Raw genomic sequence first — 22875 nt, forward strand, 5'->3', positions numbered from 1 at the left:
TGCAGTAGCGCGGAGCCGCCACCGGGGGCGCTGTTGTCACTTTCCATACCCATAAGCGGGGGAGTGTGAGGTGCATGAAATGGAGAAAAATGGCGGATCATGTGCAGGTAAGCAGAGGTTTCATGTTTTTGTATCCGACAATTCATCCACGGGCGCGGAAATGAGTGTGAATGCGGATTCGGGTGCTGCATCCCCGGCAGGGAGGCTGTGTGCGGCCGCTGCGAGCCGGCGGCGGCGGTGCTCGGGCTGTCGGCGGTAAAAGAAAGGATGTGGCCGCCTCTGTTGACTTGTGGCCTGCTGTCATTGCTCGGGCTGGATGCTGGCTGTTAGCTTGTGTTAGCTAAGAGGATGATTCCAGGCTCCAAAACGCAAACAAAAGGCGGCGATCCTCCGGGTTGTGCCCCGCACGGTCCCCGCTGTCGGTGCCGGTTGGACGCACGTCGTCCCGGTGACAACGGTGCGTTTAATCGGCGCGTTTCAGTGAAGTAAACAATAAAGCAGGAACGGGCTGTCCGCGGACGGATAGCTGTCAGGCTAACACGACCTGCTGGACTGTCAGTTTGGCGCCAGTGAGACTCACATTGTGAACATTAATGATGTTACGAGCTCGTGATTCGAGCTTTTCTGCACCGCTTCGTGTCCAAGTGTGGAAATATGTATTTGTGGGGATGTTGTGCTAAAGCTAGCTGACCCTGTAGCAAGCTATGCTAACGTTAGCTTCAGCCCAGACGTCAACTTCTCCCGCCCGAGCCCGTTTGAAAACATGATTCGGTCGGATTAACTGTTTGTCTGTATAACCGGCTCCGTGTCCGTGTCTGCTGTCGCCGTGTCGGTTATGAAACACGTTGAACCGGGAACACCGGGGAATTCACTCCCGCGTTGTTTATGTGCGTAACTAAGCAGAGCTGTTTTGTTTAGCTAGCCTGCTGTAAGCTAGCTGCTTCGTGGTGGACTGGACACATGTGTGGGAATAGCTGCCACACACAGAGGAGAGGGCACACCGGGGGAAGTTTAACTGAAAGATGTGTTCTGCTGCTAACATTTACCCCAGTTACCCCCCAGGAGGCTGGACCTCCACACCGCCCCGAGAAAGACCCCTGTGCTTCGGTTTGAAAGCTAACTCCATGCACCGTGTTATTGTTGTACCGGTAGCGTTAGCTTGTGCTGTTGTGTAGCTTTGAATGTGATATCGAGCGAATGATCATGAAGAGACGTTGGCTTTATTTCAGCAGCTATAACGGCTCGAATCCCTCCGTGTAGAGGCCAGGTGAGAGCATCAGACAGCTGACATCAGGGGTGGAGAACATGTGCAGCGTTAGCCTCCATGCTAACAGCAGACAGCAGCCGCACTGACCTGCACAGCATGGAGGAGCTGCAGCACTGTCATTGACACTGACTGGTTCTGGATCTGATCCAAAACAGCCTGTTTCATATCGGTTCGCCACACGAGCTCCAGAGCCAGGAGCGTGATCTGATTGTCAAAGATAAACTTGAAAAAGGACATAATTTTAATGCTTTTTTAAATTATATAATAGTGTTTCATCAGAGCATCACACAGAGGTGACAAACTGTTCTGTTTAGTTTCATGTTTATATTCACAATATCAATGAGGAAATAACACAAACTCAGAAATATGTTTTATCGTCTCCATCAGTGAATAAACGAGCTGTTCTCAGAGGAACATAATGTCCCAGAACACAGTCTGAATCTAGAGAGGTGGCAGGGTCCGCCACATGTAAACACAGTGAAGAGTATAAACCGTGTTTTTGTCCTTTAAGGTTAGTTTGTTTCTTCAGTCGTGAGAACAAAGAGAGTTTGTTTAATTAGTTTGTTCAAGTTAGTGAAGATGTTTCTGCTCATTAACATTATTATTCCCCCAAAACTAAAAAGTGATTTATTTATCAGTTCATCTGCAGATAATGTCTTGTTCTACAACATATTAAAAAACTAAAAATTACATTTTCTTATTATCTTTTCAGAGATAATAATGCACAATGCAGTTTGTTGTTTTCAGCTGATACCCACAAGATAATCTATTACTTCACATTTGTAAATGTTTAAATAAGTTCCTAACATGAAGTTTATGCTCTCCTGAACTTAAAGCACTCAGACTGTAAAACACGTTCATCTTTTATTGATGTTAAAAGCTCACACTTACTATGCAGTAGTGCTGGTACAGATACAGAGTAGTATCAGTGATCAAGGAGACCAGTAATCAATATTTAGAACCAGTATGATACGTCACAATGTGAAAAAAGCTGCGACAGAATGTAACAAAGTGCAGTTTACGTCTGGTTGATGATTCGTGCCGGACGTCGACAGAGAGGAAGATGATTTATTGAAACACAAACACAGAATCTGGTGAACGTTCACATAAACTGATTTGACTGGAAAGATTAAATATGTTTAATTGTTCCGGTACCAGAATGACAGATTCCTCCGATACCGCCTGAAATGCTGGACTAGGTGTCTGAGCAGTGACCCAGGAGCACGTGATCCGGGTTCCCACGCGTCCTGGAGAACCAGGAAGCAGCTGAGCGGTTCTCCAGTCATGTAAACACATGCAAAGTGAGAGAGAGAGAGCAGAACGTCCTTATTTAAACTCCCCAAAACTACACAATACAGTGTGATAATAATAATAATAATATGCTGTACAGTGTTATAATAACGTAGTGAGGAAACCAGTGAGTTGTTCGTTTTAAGAGACTTGTCTTATTTTTTCTTTTGTGTATTTAATATTTGTCTTGATGAAAGCAGCTCTTTGTTTCTGGTGTTCATGCAGACGTGAATAACTAACTGTAGTCCACGAGAGAATATTGGGATTATAAATGGATTAATTACTGATCACATTAGTGTCTGAGCGAGCGATCGTCACTGATCGAGTTCTGGATCATGTTCTGTAGAAAAGGTGTGAAACCTGATAATTAATTAATTAGAAACGAGACTCTGCAGCGACTCGTGCTCCTGGATGTAGCTTAGCAACAAGCATGCTAACGACAACAATAACTGTGTTCAACACGGAGAGTCGATCAATAATCTCAAAAGACATCCAGCGCCAGATTTATCACGATGGGTTCATTTTTACAAAGTTCTGGACTTCAGGATCTGATCTGAGTCTGCAACACGCAGCGCTACATTGATGTAAACGTCTGACAACATATCTACTAATGTTTTGTTTTCCAGATCAGAGGAAAATCATTTTAACATCATGAAAAGCAGAAAATCTTCAAGATTCAGAAGCTGGAAAGTTTTAAAAACCACCAGGATTAAAATAGAATGAGTTGATTAATAAACTCTCAGACTGAAGTCGCTGCAGAGCAACACGAGGAAGTTTTACACCTTGTGTTGACTTTTGTCAATAGTTTATATTATTATATTATTAACATTCCTCTACTACATGATTTACTTTATATCTATTTCAGCTGCTCACCGTCTTCTGTACGAGCCACTGAGGTCGTCAGCAACAGAAAGAAAACTTAATCTTTCATTGAACTTTACCGCTAAAATATGAATATACACAATCATTTTCTCCTGAGAGTCTGACAGGAAGTGATCGTCTCTGAGATCAATGCTCATCCACATTGATCCACACTGAAACAACAAACTGAAGTCACGTCTGTCTGCTGTCAGAGTGAACTCGACCTGAAGTTACAAACCAGAAACACAAAGTCAGGATGTAAACACACTTTAAACTGCTGTCATGGACGCCTGCGATGAATCAGAGAGACGCACTCAATGTATTTTATTCAGCTGATGCAGATACGTCATTATTACCTGCTTCTCAACACAGATACCATAACTGATCATTTCATATTCTTCTATTGTAGTTACATGTTAAATATTACATGTAACATTTAACAGCTCTAATAAGTTTGTTGCTTTAAAACGTTCTCCTCTCAGAACCCCTGCAGAACTTCTTCTTCTTCTGTTTTATATCAGAGATCAAACTGTAAAAATGGTTCTGTTGATTCTGTGTTCATCTGGAGGAGCAGATGGTTCTGAGCTCTTATCTGAGGCCCGCAGAGCTGCACAGTGAACATGATGTGACACTGACTCTGTCGTATCTGCTGCACAGCTCACCTGATCACCTGATCACCTGTTCACCTGCACACAACACCGTCACAACATGTACCACAGAAACAGCATCAACAGACCTTCAGTCTTGTCCTGTAACCAGGCGGTACAGCCCGGTTCTACGTGACTGCTGCTGACTGACTGCATGACTGCATGACTCAGCACTTCTCCCGAATAAACTTTATCACTAAATATATGAACGTCAACGTGTCACAGCTTCTAATGAGCCGCCCACGTGTTTTATCTGGAGATTCAGAAAGGTTCAACTGAATGAGCGGCTTCACTAATTTTAACTATTAAATTAAACTGATGATTATTAATAACACAGTTTATTAAAAGTCATAGAATGGTTAAAAGTCATCAAAAAACCTGAAGATGTTTAATTTACAGTGAATTTCTCACATGTGAGGAGCAGAGAATGAGGAAGTACTTTAGCATAAAGGAACAGTTCACCCAAACTGTGACCCTCTCCTCATCCTGCCAGGTGTCATTCAGTCTGCTGTAATCTGTGAGTGGAACAATTTGATGCAAATAAAAAAGTATTTTAATGTGACTGAAAGTTCTGCACTCATAAACTTTTAGATTTAAAGTTTAAAAACTTCTCCCTGCATTAACTTAACCAGACTACAGATTCCTTGTTCGTTTACAGACTATGATAATAATGCAGATTGTGATTGACATTGTTATTGATTTTGGATCAGGCTTGACTGAATCAAGGAGGACTGTCGGGCCTTAGCGGAGGTATGCACTCTACTGAGGCAGAACACCGAATCACTGTTCAACGTCTTGTTTTGTCCCAAACTTTGAAGATGGAGAAAGAAAAGCAGTAAATTCTCTCACCGGAGAAGTTTTTACTGAAGAGTCGGCGATCATAACAGTGATTATTACTCTGCTGATTGATTATTGATCGTTGTTCAGCTGAGCCGGGCTGCTGAGAGCCGTTCATGTTATGTGATGTTTGTAGAAGTTGTGCAATGTTAAATGATCTTGGCAGGAATATGTTGAGCTCTCTGTTGGTGTGTTTGTTTCCTCGTCATGTTCGTGCAGTTCTTGTTCTCCGTGTTCGCTCTGTGCAGCCTGTCGCTCTCTGATAAGCTCCGTATCTCCGCCTCTCTGTGTTAATCTAGGGCCTTGCCCAGCTGGAGATCCTGTGTAAGCAGCTGTACGAGACTACCGACACCGCCGTCCGACACCAGGCAGAGAAAGCTCTGGTGGAGTTCACCAACAGCCCCGACTGTCTCAGCAAATGTCAGCTGCTGCTGGAGCGAGGCAGCGTGAGTGATCACAGTGACGCACCTGCAGCACCTGCAACACCTGCAGCACCTGCAACACCTGCAGCACCTGCAGCACCTGCAACACCTGCAGCACCTGCAGCACCTGCAGCACCTGCAGCACCTGCAGCACCGACACATTATAACATATACTCAGGATTCAATACTGAACTTGGATAGAAGGACAAGAGTGTTAGCCAACTGTATTAACGGAGGCATCGCTTTGCTTAAAGGAACAATCTGTAAAATACTCCAGAATTTGAGTTTAAAAGAAACTAAATGTGCAAAAAAATGCAGAGATTCCTACTGAAGTTAGCATGCTAACCAGCTAGCTCCCAACAGCACAGAGGTGATGCAGTCAGTTCACTGCTGAGTTCAACAAGTCAACCACATAAAGTCATGAAATATCCTCTGACTGAACTCAGACCAGTTTAATCTGCTCGTTAACTCATCGTCAGACTCACTTCATTCAAACTGAGTCACAGTCACCAGAACAGTTCTGGTTTGTCTCCACAGTCTCCTCTGGTTCGGTCCAAATCAATCCTCAGTTCACAGTAACATGAAGATATTCTGTCTCTACACTACATTAACACGCTCGGTGCAGCATATTTTAGAAAACTCATCAAATGTGTTTGTTTTGTGCTGAATCTCATTCTGCAGATTAAATAATAACACAGTAGAAATATAATAATATTAAAATGTTTTGAAGATTCATTTGTTTGTTTCAAATGTAAAATTTTGATTGTGTGATTTAATTTATTTGCTCAAGATGTTTGTTGTCAAGAATCTAAAATGATTGATTAATAATTTTATGTTATTGTAGCTAACAGAATGTTTCCTCTCATCACAGTCGTCATATTCTCAGCTGCTTGCTGCAACCTGTTTGTCTAAACTGGTGTCTCGAACCAGCAACCCTCTACCCCTCGAGCAACGCATCGACATCCGTGAGTAAACCTCCCCCCGTCAGGCTGATCGCTAGCAGAACCAGTACAGCTCGAGTCAGACCTGATGTCAACATCTGTACTGAGTGATCGGACAGTCCAACCACCGAACATCAACAGCACCAGACTCCCTTAACAAATGTAGTGATTTAAGAGTTGTTTCATGAGGAGAAACTTAACAGACTCTGTGAAACTCTGTCTCTGACTAATCCTTCATTATTTGGACCTTCTTGTTAATTCAGCAGAAGTTCTACATGAACTTCTTTCTGTCTTTGAGTAGAAACATGGAGTCTGTGTTAATATTAACGTCAGGTGTGAACTGACAAGCTGTCCACCTGTGGTTGGATCACTCAGGACAGATGATGATGCTGAACGTGTTCAGCCTGTAAATCTCCAGGTTCTTGTCTTTAACGCCGCACTGCTCAAACGTTTCACACATCACCCAGACTTGTTTAGTGTTCTGGTTGTCCACGTGAACTCTGAGTGTTTCAGGTGTGTTGTTCTTACTCATGTTGTTGTTTGTTGTGTCGTTCAGGGAACTATGTGTTGAATTATCTGGCCACGCGGCCGAAGTTAGCAGCGTTTGTGACCCAGGCGCTGATCCAGCTTTACGCCAGGATCACCAAACTCGGCTGGTTCGACTGTCAGAAAGATGACTACGTCTTCAGAAATGTCATCGCAGATGTCACGCGCTTTCTACAGGTGTGTGTTCAGTCACACGGTCCACGGTGTGTGTGTAACAGTGTGTGTCACTGTCGCTGATGTGTGTGTGTGTGTGTGTGTGTTTACAGGATAGCGTTGAACACTGCATCATAGGGGTCACCATCCTGTCCCAGCTGACCAATGAGATCAATCAGGTGGGTTGCCGTCATGGCTTCATCCTCCATTTTGTTCTCCGTGTGTGGATTTGTTGAACACGTCTGTTTCCTCCTGACAGGCCGACACGACGCATCCCCTGACCAAACATAGGAAGATCGCTTCGTCATTCAGAGATTCCTCCCTCTTCGACATCTTCACTCTGTCCTGCAACCTCCTCAAACAGGTTCGTCTGTTCACACGGAGAACTTTAAACCACGAGAGGAAGATGAAATCAGTCTGTTAGTTCAGATATCAGCCACGTTAGAGACTCTCATGGAAGACTTCTGATCACGCTCTCAGATTAACGATGTTAGTAGGTTGTTTCTTGCAGAGAACGGTTGATTGACGCTGAGTGTTTGTTTGTTTCCAGGCTTCGGGGAAGAACCTGAACCTGAACGATGAGTCTCAGCACGGTCTGCTCATGCAGCTGCTCAAACTCAGCTACAATTGCCTCAACTACGACTTTATAGGAACGTCCACAGACGAGTCGTCGGACGACCTGTGCACCGTACAGATCCCCACGTCATGGAGATCAGGTAGCTGTGCTGAACGTGACCTGATCACTGATGTATCATTTAAAGGGACTCTGTGTATTGATTGGTGTGTTTATTATTGGTCACATGTGAGCAGAACATGAGTCCTTCCTGTGGATCTGTCTCTCTGTACAACAATCACTGTGATTCCATTCTGCATTTGAATTCGATTGTTGAAATTGAAGGCTCATATTGATCAATTTCCAATTTAGAATTGAAATCATTTCACCTCATAATCACTTATTCATTTATTGATTACTATTGCAACTTTGTAATTACAGTTGGTAGTGAGAAGACGACCAGATGAGCTTAGAAACAAAAGATACAACAACGTCTTTAAGTGCTTATTCACAAGATAATATCAAGTGTGTAGTATTAACACACGATCAGTATTAATTGTTTAAAAATATGTTATCGTGAATATCACAATATCTCGTCACTCTGAACTGTAAACTGAAGATAAAGTAAAGGTAAAGTTGAGTTTAAAAGCTCCCAAACTAACCAGAACGTTGAGTGAAGCTTCCCTCAGCTTCTTCTTAATGTTTGTCTAAAGACGAGCAAATGTTTGTCAGATTAGATTAAAATTAGCAGTTTTTACATGACACAACTAAACATCGAGGTTTCTTCTTGGAAGAACAATCTGGTTTTTCAGCAGCAGACTTTTTAAACATGGTCACTGAAATATAAACTGCTGCGAGTGCTCGACTGACGTCCTGTTTTATTTCTATCTTGCAGCGTTTCTTGATTCCTCCACCCTGCAGCTCTTTTTCAATTTATATCATTCCATCCCTCCGTCCCTTTCCCCGTTGGTAAGTGACATCATGATGGACCGTCCAGGACGACAGGTGCAGCCTCTCCTGTCTGAGGCCTGACGTTGTGTTTGTGTGTGCAGGTGTTGTCATGTCTAGTTCAGATAGCCTCCGTCAGACGGTCTCTCTTCAACAACGCAGAGCGAGCAAAGTTTCTTTCGCACTTGGTCGACGGAGTAAAGAGGATACTCGCTAACCCACAGGTCGGTCACACACCTGAGCCACACACTCATGTCTCCTGCAGCGTTTCTTGTGTTGTCGGCCGGTCGTTTAACGATGAGTCGTGTTTGTGTTTCAGTGTTTGCCGGATCCAAACAACTACCACGAGTTCTGTCGTCTGCTGGCCCGACTGAAGAGTAACTACCAGCTGGGGGAGCTGGTCAAAGTAGAAAACTACCCTGAAGTTATTCGTCTCATAGCCAACTTCACCGTCACCAGTCTGCAGGTAGGTGTACCAGGTGTTACCCTCCTGTTCCCCACTTGTTGCTCACCTGTTCCTCACCTGTTCCCCACCTGTTCCCCACCTGTTGTTCACCTGTTCCCCACCTGTTCCCCACCTGTTCCCCACCTGTTCCTCACCTGTTCCCCACCTGTTGTTCACCTGTTCCCCACCTGTTCCTCACCTGTTCCCCACCTGTTCCCCACCTGTTCCTCACCTGTTCCCCACCTGTTCCCCACCTGTTGTTCACCTGTTCCCACCTGTTCCCCACCTGTTGTTCACCTGTTCCCCACCTGTTCCTCACCTGTTCCCCACCTGTTCCCCACCTGTTCCTCACCTGTTCCCCACCTGTTGTTCACCTGTTCCCCACCTGTTCCTCACCTGTTCCCCACCTGTTCCCCACCTGTTCCCCACCTGTTCCTCACCTGTTCCCCACCTGTTGTTCACCCTGTTCCCACCTGTTCCTCACCTGTTCCCCACCTGTTCCTCCCTGTTCCCCACCTGTTCCTCACCTGTTCCCCACCTGTTCCTCACCTGTTCCCCACCTGTTCCTCACCTGTTCCCCACCTGTTGTTCACCTGTTCCCCACCTGTTCCCCACCTGTTCCTCACCTGTTCCCCACCTGTTCCTCACCTGTTCCCCACCTGTTCCTCACCTGTTCCCCACCTGCTGCTCACCTGTTCCCCACCTGCTGCTCACCTGTTCCTCACCTGCTGCTCACCTGTTCCTCACCTGTTGTTCACCTGTTCCCCACCTGTTCCCCACCTGTTCCTCTCCTGTTCCCCACCTGTTCCCCACCTGTTCCTCTCCTGTTCCCCACCTGTTGCTCTCCTGTTCCACACCTGTTGCTCTCCTGTTCCACACCTGTTGTTCACCTGTTCCCCACCTGTTCCTCTCCTGTTCCACACCTGTTGTTCACCTGTTCCCCACCTGTTCCCCACCTGTTGCTCTCCTGTTCCACACCTGTTGTTCACCTGTTCCCCACCTGTTCCTCTCCTGTTCCACACCTGTTGTTCACCTGTTCCCCACCTGTTGTTCACCTGTTCCCCACCTGTTGTTCACCTGTTCCCCACCTGTTCCTCTCCTGTTCCACACCTGTTGTTCACCTGTTCCCCACCTGTTGTTCACCTGTTCCTCTCCTGTTCCACACCTGTTGTTCACCTGTTGCTCACCTGTTCCTCTCCTCCTGTGTGGCAGCACTGGGAGTTTGCCCCCAACAGTGTTCACTACCTGCTGAGTCTGTGGCAGCGTCTGGCAGCGTCGGTTCCGTACGTTAAAGCCACCGAGCCTCATCTGCTGGAGACCTACACTCCAGAAGTCACTAAAGCCTACATCACCTCACGGCTAGAGTCGGTCCACGTCATCCTCAGGTGAGATCTGCACCCAAGAACCATCAGCTGTGTATCTTTTTACCAAGATGTTCAATCAAACTGATTTTATGGAAATGTTTCCAACACACAAACTGACTGAACTGTGTGTCCATGTGTGTCGACTCCACAGAGATGGTTTAGAAGACCCTCTGGATGACGCTGGTCTGGTTCAGCAGCAGTTAGACCAGTTGTCCACCATTGGGAGGTGTGAGTACGAGAAGACTTGTGCTCTGCTGGTCCAGCTGTTCGACCAGGCAGCTCAGACCTACCAGGAGCTGCTACAGTCCACCAACTCGAGCGCCGCAGACATCACTGTGCAGGAGGGTAACTACGCTTTTTATTCTGCTTAACAGTGATTCTGTTCAGCTTTCTGTAAAAATGACAGTGTGGCTTCTTTCTAAATTTTAACTGAAACTGTGCGTGTTATCTTGCTTTCAGGATGTAAACGTCTTACTAACGAGTGCCTCTCTGCAGGTCGGTTGACGTGGTTGGTTTATATAATCGGGGCGGTGATCGGGGGACGGGTGTCGTTTGCGAGTACAGATGAGCAGGACGCCATGGACGGAGAGTTAGTCTGCCGGTAAGAATTCACATAAGAACATTAAAATCTCCTAAATATCACAAAACATGAAGAATATTTCACTTATTTTGCAGGTTGGCTCAGAAAGTGTTTTTATGCTTTAGTTTGATGTGAAAAAAACATGAACGAGGTCAACTTTCACACTTCATATCGTAGTAAAGATTAATCGTTTACACGCGGAACACAACAAGGTTCAAGATAAAAAAACTGGTTTTTTTTCTTACCAGGTTTTAACTAAATAAAAGTCATTTTTCAGTTGGTTCTAACTATATGAAGGGTTCAGGTTTAACTCACTGTCTCCAGTGTTTTCAATCCTTTATCACAGCAAAATGAAATCATCACGTAGAAAAATACATTCATGTTTATTCAGATATAATAGAAACAGTAGAGGACCCAACACGCGTCCCTGTGGAACTCCACATATTCGAGTTTGACTGAGATGACCCACAAAACCTGAATGAAACTTAGAAGACAGATTTAGATCATTCGTATAGAGATGTAATGTATTTACAGAGGTTCACTGTAACTAAAGAACTGACTCGTGTCTGTTGAAACGCTGCAGGGTGCTCCAGCTGATGAACCTGACGGACTCTCGGCTCGCTCAGGCGGGTAACGAGCGACTGGAGCTCGCCATGCTCAGCTTCTTCGAACAGTTCAGAAAGATCTACATCGGAGACCAGGTGCAGAAATCATCAAAGGTAAACACAACTTTTCTGTTAGAGAAGAAGTCTGTGTCCGCTGTGTCGATTAAACCTGTTCAGACCTGGAATCAGAGTCACCAGAACAAAAGTCTCAGTTCAATGAGTTGTTGAGTTAAAACTCTGTCTCTGACTAATTCTTCATTATTTGGACCTTCTTGTAAATTCACAAAATGTTCAGCACAATATTGGAATAAACTGAAATTACGATTTATTGAATGTCATAAAAACCACAGGAAGATGACTTAAGAATTATTTGGAAATCATTAATCATTGTGGGGATAAGATTGTATCAAACATCCAGTGAAGGCTCTTCTGTGTTTGATAGATTGATTGAGAATGATGTGATTGATAGTCAGTAAAGAAACGATATATTGTGCAGCACTATTCTACAGGAACTTCTTTCTATGAGAACCTTATCGTCTGTCGAGTGACGTTTGTATATGAAGTAGAGAAGTGAGATCTGAGCTCACTGTTGTTAACGTCAGTGTTGAACTGACGGAGCTGAACACTCAGGACTGATGTTGGAACCGGGTCTGAACAGGACCATTAACCCCGGCCCGGCTGCCGCCCCTCCCCCCCTCAGTAACCCTCTACTGTCCTGTTAACGGGGGGCCAAGTTGTTGGGGATGAGCAGCTCTTTTGTCCCGAGCACCGCGGCGTCTGCTAGTGCTGAGCGCAGCAGTCTCTATAGAAACACACCGTCTCAGTCTGATGCTACTCATGTCCAACTATTGTGTAGTTGGTGTTTAGTCCACCGCTTCATGCTGACTGACGGAGTGTGTTCTCTTTGTCCGGGGCAGAAACTACAAAATGTGAACGTCCCAGATAAGTGGTTGAATGTAGAGACCGTAGACACACACGTGCTCGTCGTGTCTGGTGTTTCCCTGCTCGTCATGTAGCATCAGATCAGCAGATATCCCCAGAACCTCAGTCACCACCAGCAGGAAACCTTTAACATACAGAGTCCTTAAAGCTTCCTCAAGAAAAGAAGGTTGTGTTGAATTTGACGGCCGTGAACAAAAGACGACGATGCTGAAACTTTGTTTTAGTGCCGCACCACCAGATCACAGAGCAGCTTCACTAAAGTCATCGTCTGCACTCCACTGTGAACATGGATTAATATTTTAATTTGATAAATTGTGACGAACATCAAGAATAACAATACGAACCAGTCGTCTCTTGACGTACTCGTTTGTTCAACAGAAGCAGTTTAAAATACTCTTGTAGTAGTTTTAAGTGCAGATTTAAAATACTCGTCATTGTTTCCAGTTTCTTTTTACTTTCACTTCAGCAAAACACACAACATCACAACAAAACAACACACAACAAAACAACACAGCGTATTTTAAATTAATTAACCTACAGTTCTGTGACTGACTCCCGCAGTTATACTTTAACATGAAGCGTTCACTGCAGCGATGCACTATTTGGGTTTTGTTCGACTAATAACTGACAACTGATAGAAAATGATTTTTCGTTTAGATTTTTGTGTTGTAAAAAGTGCCAAACCGAGTTCCTCAGCACCTGAGGGATGATAAGAGACGTGCTGAGTTAAGGTGATTTAATATTCCAAAGCTGTGAACATGTTTCTGTATTATAAAACAATGAGAGACTGATTCTGTAATGAGGCGGCAGAAGATGATCGATTGTTCGATTAAGAGTCGTTTTCACGGCAGGTGTAAACCTTCTGCAGCAGAACAGAGATCACGTCCTACAGGACAGGTAGGGACGGAACACCTGGGCTCTGAATGTGCCGTTAGCCGAAGAAATCCTCAACTACGACCACGAAGCAGAGCCGTCATCAAGTGCAATAAATTCTGTGATTTTGTCAGTAATTGTTTCGACCTTTGGGTTAACTTTAGAAAACTTCTGGCTGATTGTTGTGTAGGTGGTGCAGCACTCGTCTTTCTCAGCTGCTTCGTCTTCCTTCAACATTTTCGGGGTGATTACGACGTCTTCAGTGACTTAAAAGACTTTTTTCTTCCTCTGAAACTTTAAAGAATGTTCGTATGGGCGACGACGTCTTTAAACAACAGCGTGTTGTGCTCGTTGTCATTCTGCTCTCTTGCTCTTCATCTTCTCCGTGTTACTGACTGACAGCATAGCGCCGCCTACTGTATGAGGGAGTTATCGGCTCTATGAATGTCCTCTTCTCCCGCAGATAAATAATTGGACCGTTAATTATCGTGCTTTAATTTACTTGGATATGACTTTTGGGTACTTTTTACAACACTGAACCTCTAAGTTACAGGTTGTAAAGTGTCTTTACTGAGTCGAGTCACCGGAACATGTTAGAATCAACAGACTAAGCAGCATTAGAGGAGCTGATGGATGAAGTCTGATGGATGAAGTCTGATGTGGCCCGGCCCCTCGTTTCCTGTTAGTTTAACCCTGTAGAGGCCCGTCTGTTCATGCTTCATTTGTCTGTCCTGCTGAACCCACACTGAGCTGCAGAGCTGAGAGTTGTGACGGTTCAGCTCTTCTGGATCCTGTCAATCACTTCAAAACTCAAATCCAGCTGATGTGGTCTTAGAAACCACGATGATGAGAAAAGCATCTGAATATGACGCAATGTCTGAAAGTGTCAGACACTTTGATCGTTCAGCGGCCAAAACGGAGGTCTCAGCACTGAAAACAATATTATCAGAAGAGAAACTCTGTTCCAAGTTATCTTTAACTGATTACATTTTACTTTACAGCTGCTCATCAGCTGTTCCTGGTGACATCAGATCAAAGCCACTTGTCAATATATTTATTGTGTCGACAATCAGACGCAAGAAACACAGATATTGATCATCTGTGAAGGAAAAATGCTAAATATTAGCACCAATAATCAATCTAACCCTAATAATGAGCAAACTACACATCTCTGGAGCTCTGTGTGTGTGTGTGTGTGTGTGTGTGTGTGTGTGTGTGTGTGTGTGTGTGTGTGTGTGTGTGTCATATTTATTGAACTGTGTGTGTGTTTTTCTTTTGGCAGCTTTATCGACGACTATCGGAGGTTCTGGGGTTGAATGACGAGACGATGGTGCTGAGTGTCTTTATAGGGAAAATGTGAGTAATAACAGTGATCAGACCGATCAGGTTATTGATCAGCCATTCTGTGTTTAATGAATAATGAAACCTTTAATTCTGTTCATCAGTTACAGTTTCTCTTTTGTCTCTTTCAGCATCACAAACTTGAAGTACTGGGGCCAGTGTGAACCAATCACCTCCAAGACACTCCAACTACTGAACGACCTCTCTTTAGGATATCCTTTATGAAAAGTCTTACTGAAGTATTGGATTCACCATTAATTGATTAGACAGTGTAAAAAGTTGCAGATGCATTCAGGAGTGTCTGTGAATCAAAGAACAGAAATAATCTCTCACTTCTGGAGTTCAGTTTAGTTTTTATCTGTTAAATTTCCTGACGAGACATTTTAAGAATCCAACATCAGGAACTTTTTATTATCAACCAACATATAATCGAACAACCAACAATAATATGTTAATTGTTCATTAATTTAACACACTAGAATCCTGGGACTTGAACTCATCACAGCTCCTATTTTAGTTTCTCCATCTGCGTGTTTCTCCTTGACCTCCTGTTCACGTACAGCAGTGTGAGGAAGCTGGTGAAGCTCAGCGCGGTCCAGTTCATGTTGAACAACCACACAGTGAGTCCAACATCCACACGGCACAACAACACCAGGTTTAACACATCCGTCTTTATTTGAACCATTCAATAACGAGCGACGAGAGGTCTTTAAAGGAGCAGTCCGTAGTTTTGTTGAAGAAATGTTAATGAGAGGAGAAAAATCTTCTCTGACTGATGAACAAACTAAATAATCAAACTAGAAGAAACAAACTGACCTGACAGAACGACACAGGGAGGGATGAGTGTTTGGACCAGAACCGTCGGTGATTAAAGACGATGTAGAGGTTCTGCTGGGTTTTAGGGACTTCGTGATGCATTCAGGGGCAGCTCGTAAACTTGAAATCTAAACTCAAACAGACCTTCATCTGTCATCACTGTTTGTTCTTTGACTACATTTTTAATAATCAGTTCAGATCACAACAATATACCATTAATTTATCCAAAGGCAACAACAAGTCTGTGAAACTATTTAATTGAATTCTTAATATTAACATATTTATAATATAACACACCAGATTAAACAGCTTCCAGCTTCAGTTCTCTCCGAGTCTTTCTCACATCCAGGAAACATTGGCTGCTTTAACTGAGATATTCCAAACAGAGTCGATATTGAACTGAGCTGTATTATTATAAACTTGGTTCATGTTTTAAATGTGACATTAATCAGACGACGGTCGTTAACATCCTGTGTGTGTTTGTGTCAGAGCGAGCACTTCTCCTTCCTGGGAGTGAACAACCAGTCCAACCTGAGCGACATGAGGTGTCGGACCACCTTCTACACGGCACTGGGACGCCTGCTGATGGTCGATCTGGGTAAACACACACACACACACACACACACACACACACGTAACATCTTGTCGTTCATCCTGCGTTGTGATAGTTGTTGTTTCCATAAAGACGTGTGTTTACCGTGCGTCCTGTGTTGGCTGCAGGTGAAGACGAGGACCAGTTCGAACAGTTCATGCTGCCTCTGACGGCCGCGTTTGAAGCCGTGGCTCAGATGCTGAGTACAAACACCTTCAACGAGCAGGAAGCCAAGGTGAGACACGCACACGCACGCACGCACGCACGCACACACACGCACGCACGCACGCACGCACGCACGCACGCACGCACGCACGCACGCACGCACACACACACACACACACACACACACACACACACGCTGCTTGTTGATGTGTATTTAACCATAACTGGAAGAAGTTCTGTTTGGTTCTGGTTTTTATTTAGTGAGGATTTGTTTTCTCATCTTCATCTCTGTGAAGTGTTGACGTGTATTTTCTAAGATGTTCTGACGTTTTATTGACCAAACAGTTCATCGATTATTTAAGAAAATAATAAGCAGATTCATTGATAATGAAATAAACTGTCGCAGCTCGATGTTAAAGAAACGTAAATGTTAAAACAGGAAGTAAATGACTTTTAACATGTAATACAATAAAGAAAGTATAAAGAAATATCATCATTAATCAGCTCGATCATCTTTTTTCATTACAATTTATTACATTTTGGTTTATTAATATCATTTTTTGATTAAATTTATTCACTGTAAATGTTGGAAAACATCAGCTGCTGTCTGATAAAACACAGACAAACAAAACTTTTTCAGGGATGAAACGAGATCCACTTGTTCAGCACCAGAACATTTAATGTACAGAAGCATATATGTTTGAATGTTTTATTCATATAATATGTAGTTTCTTAATATTTTGTACACTTCATGATGTTTGTTAATCCAGTGGTTTCCTTCTTCTTCTCTTGTTTCCTGTAGAGGACGCTGGTCGGTTTAGTTCGAGATCTTCGAGGAATCGCGTTCGCCTTCAACGCCAAGACGAGCTTCATGATGCTGTTTGACTGGATGTATCCTTTCAGCCGAGACACTGTTAGACTTCTAACTGCACGCTGAACTGTAATAATATTTATTATTCACCACAGTCGGTCTGAGAACGTTCCTGAGCGCAGACCTGCAGATATCCAGCCTACATGCCCATTCTGCAGCGAGCCATCGAGCTCTGGTACCACGACCCAGCATGCACCACGCCCGTCCTCAAACTCATGGCCGAGCTCGTCCACAACAGGTGAGCTCAGTGATCCAGATGTTTCCTGCAGAGGTTCCTTTACCTCAGGTGTGTCACACCTTCAGACACAGTCAAAGACGTGAACAGGTTCAAATCTGAGCTGTCAAATCATCATCATCACAATAACTTTTATTACTGTAGTTTGGTTCATTTTGGCCACAGCGAGTGAAAATCAGCCATTTTTATAATTGAATAATAATAATAATACAATGAATTTTTATAGCGTCTTTCAGGGTACCCAAGGACACTTAACAAAATGGAACAAACAAAACAAAGAATATATGGATAAACAAAAAAAAATACATAAAAGATAAAAATAGAAAAGTTGATTGATTTGGCTGGATCTAGAGCTGATAGGCCTTATTAAAAAGATGGGTTTTTAAGTCTCTTTTAAAAGTCTCCAGAGAAGTCTTTTAGTTGATGTGTGAATCACATGTGGACCGTCGTTGGTCTGTTTGCTTTCACACCACAAACAAACTGAACCAGAGTCAGTTTGAGTTAACTGACAACTTTCACACCAGCATGAACGCACCAGGCTTCAGACAAACATCTGACCTGACCCTGATTATTGAGTTTTAACCTAAATGTTTGTGTGTTTGTGTGTGTGTGTGTGTGTGTCTGTGTGTGTAGATCTCAGCGGCTGCAGTTTGACGTCTCGTCACCAAACGGTATCCTGCTGTTCAGAGAAACCAGCAAGATGATCACGACCTACGGTACTTTGACCCGAAGCCTCTCATGTTGTTAATGTTCAGCCTGAAGCTCAACGTGTTAAACATCACGACTTTCAATAAAGATTTGTATTACTTGTTGATAATCATTGGAACAAAGGTGGTAAAATATCTACGGCATGTATTGATTATAATTTCTGAGGCTAGTATCAGAAGAGAATCAGTTTATTATATGAATCCATCCTGTGAGCGCCCTCTGGTGTTCAACGCCTGTAACTGCTCGCAATAACTGATATTCACTGTCACTGATCAGCTGACTGTGATGAGCTGATTTCTCTAATATCGATGAAATTACAAAATAATCGATTCATTTTTAAAACTCTCTATCGTGACATGTTTTTAATTTATAATTGAAATGTCTTTAGTAGTTTTGTTGTTGCTCTGATGGACATTTTCACTGTTTACTGACGTTTTGTTGAAAACTGTCCAGATGAACGTGTAATAAAATAATTATGTGTTGCAGCTTTATCGTCACTAAACGTTCTGTCTTCCTTCCTGCAGGGAATCGCATCCTGACGCTGGGAGAAGTCCCGAAGGACCAGGTGTACGGGGTGAAGCTGAAGGGGGTCAGCGTGTGTTTCGCCATGCTGAAGGCGGTGCTCAGCGGGAACTACGTCAACTTCGGGGTCTTCCGTCTGTACGGCGACGACGCGCTCGACAACGCCTTACAGACCTTCATCAAACTACTGCTGTCCATCCCTCACAGCGACTTACTGGTACCTTCACCTTCTGTTCAGACTGTGAAATATTCTGAATCCCCTGTGTGCTGGTGTGTGTGTCGGTCCAGTGTGTGTGTGTCGGTCCAGTGTGTGTGTGTCGGTCCTGTGTGTGTGTCGGTCCAGTGTGTGTGTGTGTGTCGGTCCAGTGTGTGTGTGTGTGTTGGTCCAGTGTGTGTGTGCTGGTCCGGTGTGTGTGCTGGTCCGGTGCAGTGACTCTGGTCCGTCTCGTCCCTGCAGGACTACCCGAAGCTCAGCCAGTCGTTCTACTCTCTGCTCGAGGTTCTCACGCAGGACCACATGAACTTCATCGCCAGCCTGGAGCCTCACGTGGTCATGTACATCCTGTCGTCGATATCAGAAGGACTCACCGCGCTCGGTAACACACCCACAGGTCAAAGGTCAAGCCGGGGGAGCGTGCACGTCACGCAGGGGAGTAACACGTGTCTGTGTGTGTGTGTGTGTGTGTTTCAGATACGATGGTGTGCACAGGCTGCTGCTCCAGTCTGGACCACATAGTGACCTACCTGTTCAAGCAGCTGTCGCGCTCCACCAAGAAGCGTCCCACTCCCATGGCGACGGACGACCGCTTCCTGCACATCATGCAGCAGCACCCAGAGATGATCCAGCAGGTCTGAGATCAGCTCACACACACACACACACACACACACACACACACACACACACACACACACACACACACACACACACACCTTCACTGATATCCAGATCACTGCATCCTTCCATGGTGCATTTAGGAGCATGTTACAGACAGCAGCATGCTGCGTTCAGGGACTTTTTACTCATAGGGCCAAGTTACATTCAGGGACAAAATGAATTTAGGAACATGTTGCATTCAGGGACTGGTTAATCTCAGAATCGACCGCTGACAGCTGTTCCTGATCCCGTCTGTTGTGCAGATGTTGTCCACCGTGTTGAACATCATCATCTTCGAGGACTGTAGGAACCAGTGGTCCATGTCCCGACCGCTGCTCGGCCTCATCCTGCTCAACGAGAAGGTAAACGTGACGCCGTGCGTGTGTGTACAGGTGTGTGTGTGTGTGTGTGTGTGTGTGTACAGGTGTGTATTAACACTTGTGTGTGTGTGTTCTGTAGTACTTCGCTGACCTGAGGAACAGCATCGTGAACAGCCAGCCTCCAGAGAAGCAGCAGGCCATGCACTTATGTTTTGAGAACTTGATGGAGGGAATCGAGAGAAACCTCCTAACAAAGAATCGAGACAGGTGAGTCACAGATTTACCTGCGTCACAGTCAGGACGCACCTGAAGAACTCACACTTTACCTTTTTAATGCATTTTAATCAGAACGTTAAAGGAAAATATGAACAAAATGAGCTCGTCTGTACGCTGTCAAAGATTGTTTAGGAGGCAGGATGCTCCACTCTGCTTCTGTCCTACCTGTCTCTCCTTACACACCTGTCTCTGTCTGTGTGTGTGTGTGTGTGTGTGTGTGTGTGTGTGTGCAGGTTTACCCAGAACCTGTCTGTGTTCAGGAGGGAGGTCAACGACAGCATGAAGAACTCGACATACGGCGTCAACAGCAACGACATGATGAGCTGACATTCCACACAGACGAGTCTTATCCCGCTGCAGACAGAGCTCACCCCCCCCTCGCACCTCCACAGCCTCCCTCCCTCCCCCCTCCCTGCATCAGCCTCCCCCCTCCTCCCTCCCTGGGCCCGGATGCCTGGGGATCATCTCCACCCCCCGACGCGACGTACGGGATCCCCCTCCCTCCCTCCTTTTTGATATAAACATATATAAATATATACAGATCTATTTTAAAGCGATGGTCTGACTCGTCCGATCAGTGGAGGGGTCAGGAGGTCGGAGGGAGGGGGGGGGAGGGGGGTCGCATGTGGAAGCACTCTGAATCACTCACAGAGGGAGGAGGTGTTGCTGCGGAGGTGACGGAGGTGAGGGGGGGTGAGGAAGGGGACGAACGCCGGTAAACGTAGTAATCCGCTTCTGCCTGCCTTGTATAGAAAAACACACAAAAAACCAAGTGTACATTTTCTTTCGTAACATTTTGAACAATGTTTATAATGATCGAATTTAAAAACACAAAGAAGAGTTGAGGAAAACAAAACCCACAAAAAAAAGAAAAAAAAACGGTGTGATTGAGCTTTTTACAGTGTAGTGAGTTAGTGCAACTGTCTGTCTGCGTGGGGAGCGAGCTCTCCACACGAGGAGGAGGCGACAGGGAGGAGGAGGAGGAGGAGGAGAGGAGGAGGAGAGGAGGAGGAGGGGCGGCGAGTAAGCTGAGCTGCAGGGTGGCCACAGGAGCTGGACGGGAGGAACGGCTGCACACACTAACAGAAAGGGAGAGTCAGAGCGTCCATGTTGTACATTTACTCAAGTCTCTGGTTGGACTCATTCAAACCGCCTGACCGGCTTTAAAGGGACAGTCTGCGCTTCTCTCCTCACCGCGTCCTTCATCACTCTGAGAGACAAACAACAACAACGTGTGTGAAGTAGAGCTGCAGCCGTTAAAGGAACAGTTCACCTAAATTTACGTCATCCACAAAATTAGGACAGAAGTTTTGTTCTTCTGTAATTAAAACAGAACTTTATAAATAATCAGTTCAGATCTGAAGAAAAGTTCATCAACTATTTTGATCATCAATGAATCATTCAGTCTGAACATGTCGTCTCCTGGTTCTGAGGTTTCGCTGCTTTTCTGATGATTTTATCCTGAATCTTGTGTCAGATGGATCAATAACTCCAGATCAATAATGTTGGTTGCAGCCGTCATGTGACAGAGAAGAAGCAGCGTCACATTCTAGAATCAGGACTCAGAGAATGTTCTCACACTTTAGATGATTGAATAACTTTCAGTCCGTCGTCACGAGGCTGTAAAACCTCAGACTGTCCCTTTAACCGTCCCGTCAGGTCGGCGAGGCGGCGGCGGCGTCCTGTCGGTCTCGTGCGCACACACCTGCTTGTTTCCTCGACGTGTAAACATCATGGTCACATGTTCCCCTCTGGTAGGCCGGCTGCAGTTTCCACCATCTTGTTTACACTCTGGACTCCTCGGACCAGGTTTAGGACTGCCCCCCTTTTAGGTCCTGCAGCAGAGTCCTTTTGGTGTGTGTGTTGTCTGTGTGTGTGCGCGTGTGTGTGTGTGTGGTGTGGCTCTCTGTTGCCGTGTGTGTGTGCGTGTGTGTGTGTGTGTGTGTGTGTGTGTGGCGTCTCATGGTGCTGCGATGGTGTGTGTGTCACCGTACGGGAGGAGGCGTTCTCGACACATCGGGGCTCCTGAAGGAACCGTGTAGTTCTGAGCAGAACCGACCTGTAGGAGTGGAGCGTGTACAAAGAGACGGCCGAGCGACGAGCGAGTCGATTAGCAACTTGTGTTACTCTCTACGATGTTGCTGCTAACTGTTTGTGACAACTAGCTCATTTCTAACCATGTCAGCACTCATGGATGTTTATTGAGTTTCTAATTTTTGGTTTGTGTCCCTGATGTGAATGTGTTGGGTCCATAGAGTGAGTAGCTGTTTGAGTTGTTTGGATGTCTGCTACATATAGTGTAAGCTTTGTGACTGCAAATAAACCTCATTGATTTTTACCTCTCAGTCTGTTCACTGTGACCCGGCTGAAGACTCGACTCGACTCAACCCGACCCGACTGTCTGTGACGAGGTTTGAACCTTTAAAACACGGTTCTGGACCCGGGGCCAGCGGCTCGGTCCTCCTGTCCTCTTTACTCAGAACACAGACGAGGTGACGGACAGTTTGGACTCCTGGAGGCAGCAAAACTAAATATTCTGAATATTCGGACCATCAGAAGTATAAAACACACGTCAGCTCACGTTCTCTCAGAGTTCTGGTGTCGCTGTGACACGACCGCTCCGTTTCTAACATCAGATCTAAACATCCTGTGAATCTACAAACAAGTTATTTTTGAGAAGCTTAAATAAAATAAAGATGAGAGAATTAAAAACAACACTAACTGTGTGTGATCGTGGAGGTCCTGATCCGGTCCTGTTGGATCAGACTGAGCCTGGGTCATCGTGCATCTCTACTTTCTGCTCACAGTGAGACTCAATGTTGAATGAGTTACTTCCTAGATGTAATCTATTACATGGTCTCCCTGGAGACGCCTGTTCTTC

The 22875-nt window shown here is 44.9% G+C and overlaps 1 protein-coding gene across 2 annotated transcripts; it reads left to right on the forward strand.

Moving 5' to 3' along the window:
- On the forward strand, nucleotides 1–22332 carry xpo7 (exportin 7). Of its 2 annotated transcripts, none has more exons than XM_030435697.1 (28): nucleotides 1–107; nucleotides 5202–5348; nucleotides 6196–6289; nucleotides 6822–6988; nucleotides 7078–7143; nucleotides 7224–7328; nucleotides 7515–7680; nucleotides 8413–8486; nucleotides 8570–8689; nucleotides 8785–8931; nucleotides 10123–10295; nucleotides 10426–10619; nucleotides 10734–10875; nucleotides 11438–11573; nucleotides 14557–14630; nucleotides 14747–14827; nucleotides 15172–15235; nucleotides 15921–16029; nucleotides 16152–16258; nucleotides 16991–17079; nucleotides 17190–17297; nucleotides 17928–18010; nucleotides 18527–18741; nucleotides 18982–19120; nucleotides 19216–19373; nucleotides 19662–19760; nucleotides 19858–19985; nucleotides 20228–22332. In XM_030435697.1, exons 1-28 carry the CDS (start codon nucleotides 75–77, stop codon nucleotides 20319–20321), a joined length of 3312 nt encoding a protein of 1103 aa, XP_030291557.1. In that variant the 5' UTR covers nucleotides 1–74; the 3' UTR covers nucleotides 20322–22332. The 2 variants fall into 2 exon arrangements, with proteins under 2 accessions (XP_030291557.1, XP_030291559.1); XM_030435699.1 differs by having other exon boundaries at nucleotides 10770–10875.
- The last annotated feature ends 543 nt before the right edge of the window (nucleotides 22333–22875 follow it).

This window comes from Sparus aurata, chromosome 12, assembly GCF_900880675.1.
Source record: "Sparus aurata chromosome 12, fSpaAur1.1, whole genome shotgun sequence".
NCBI lineage: Eukaryota > Metazoa > Chordata > Actinopteri > Spariformes > Sparidae > Sparus > Sparus aurata.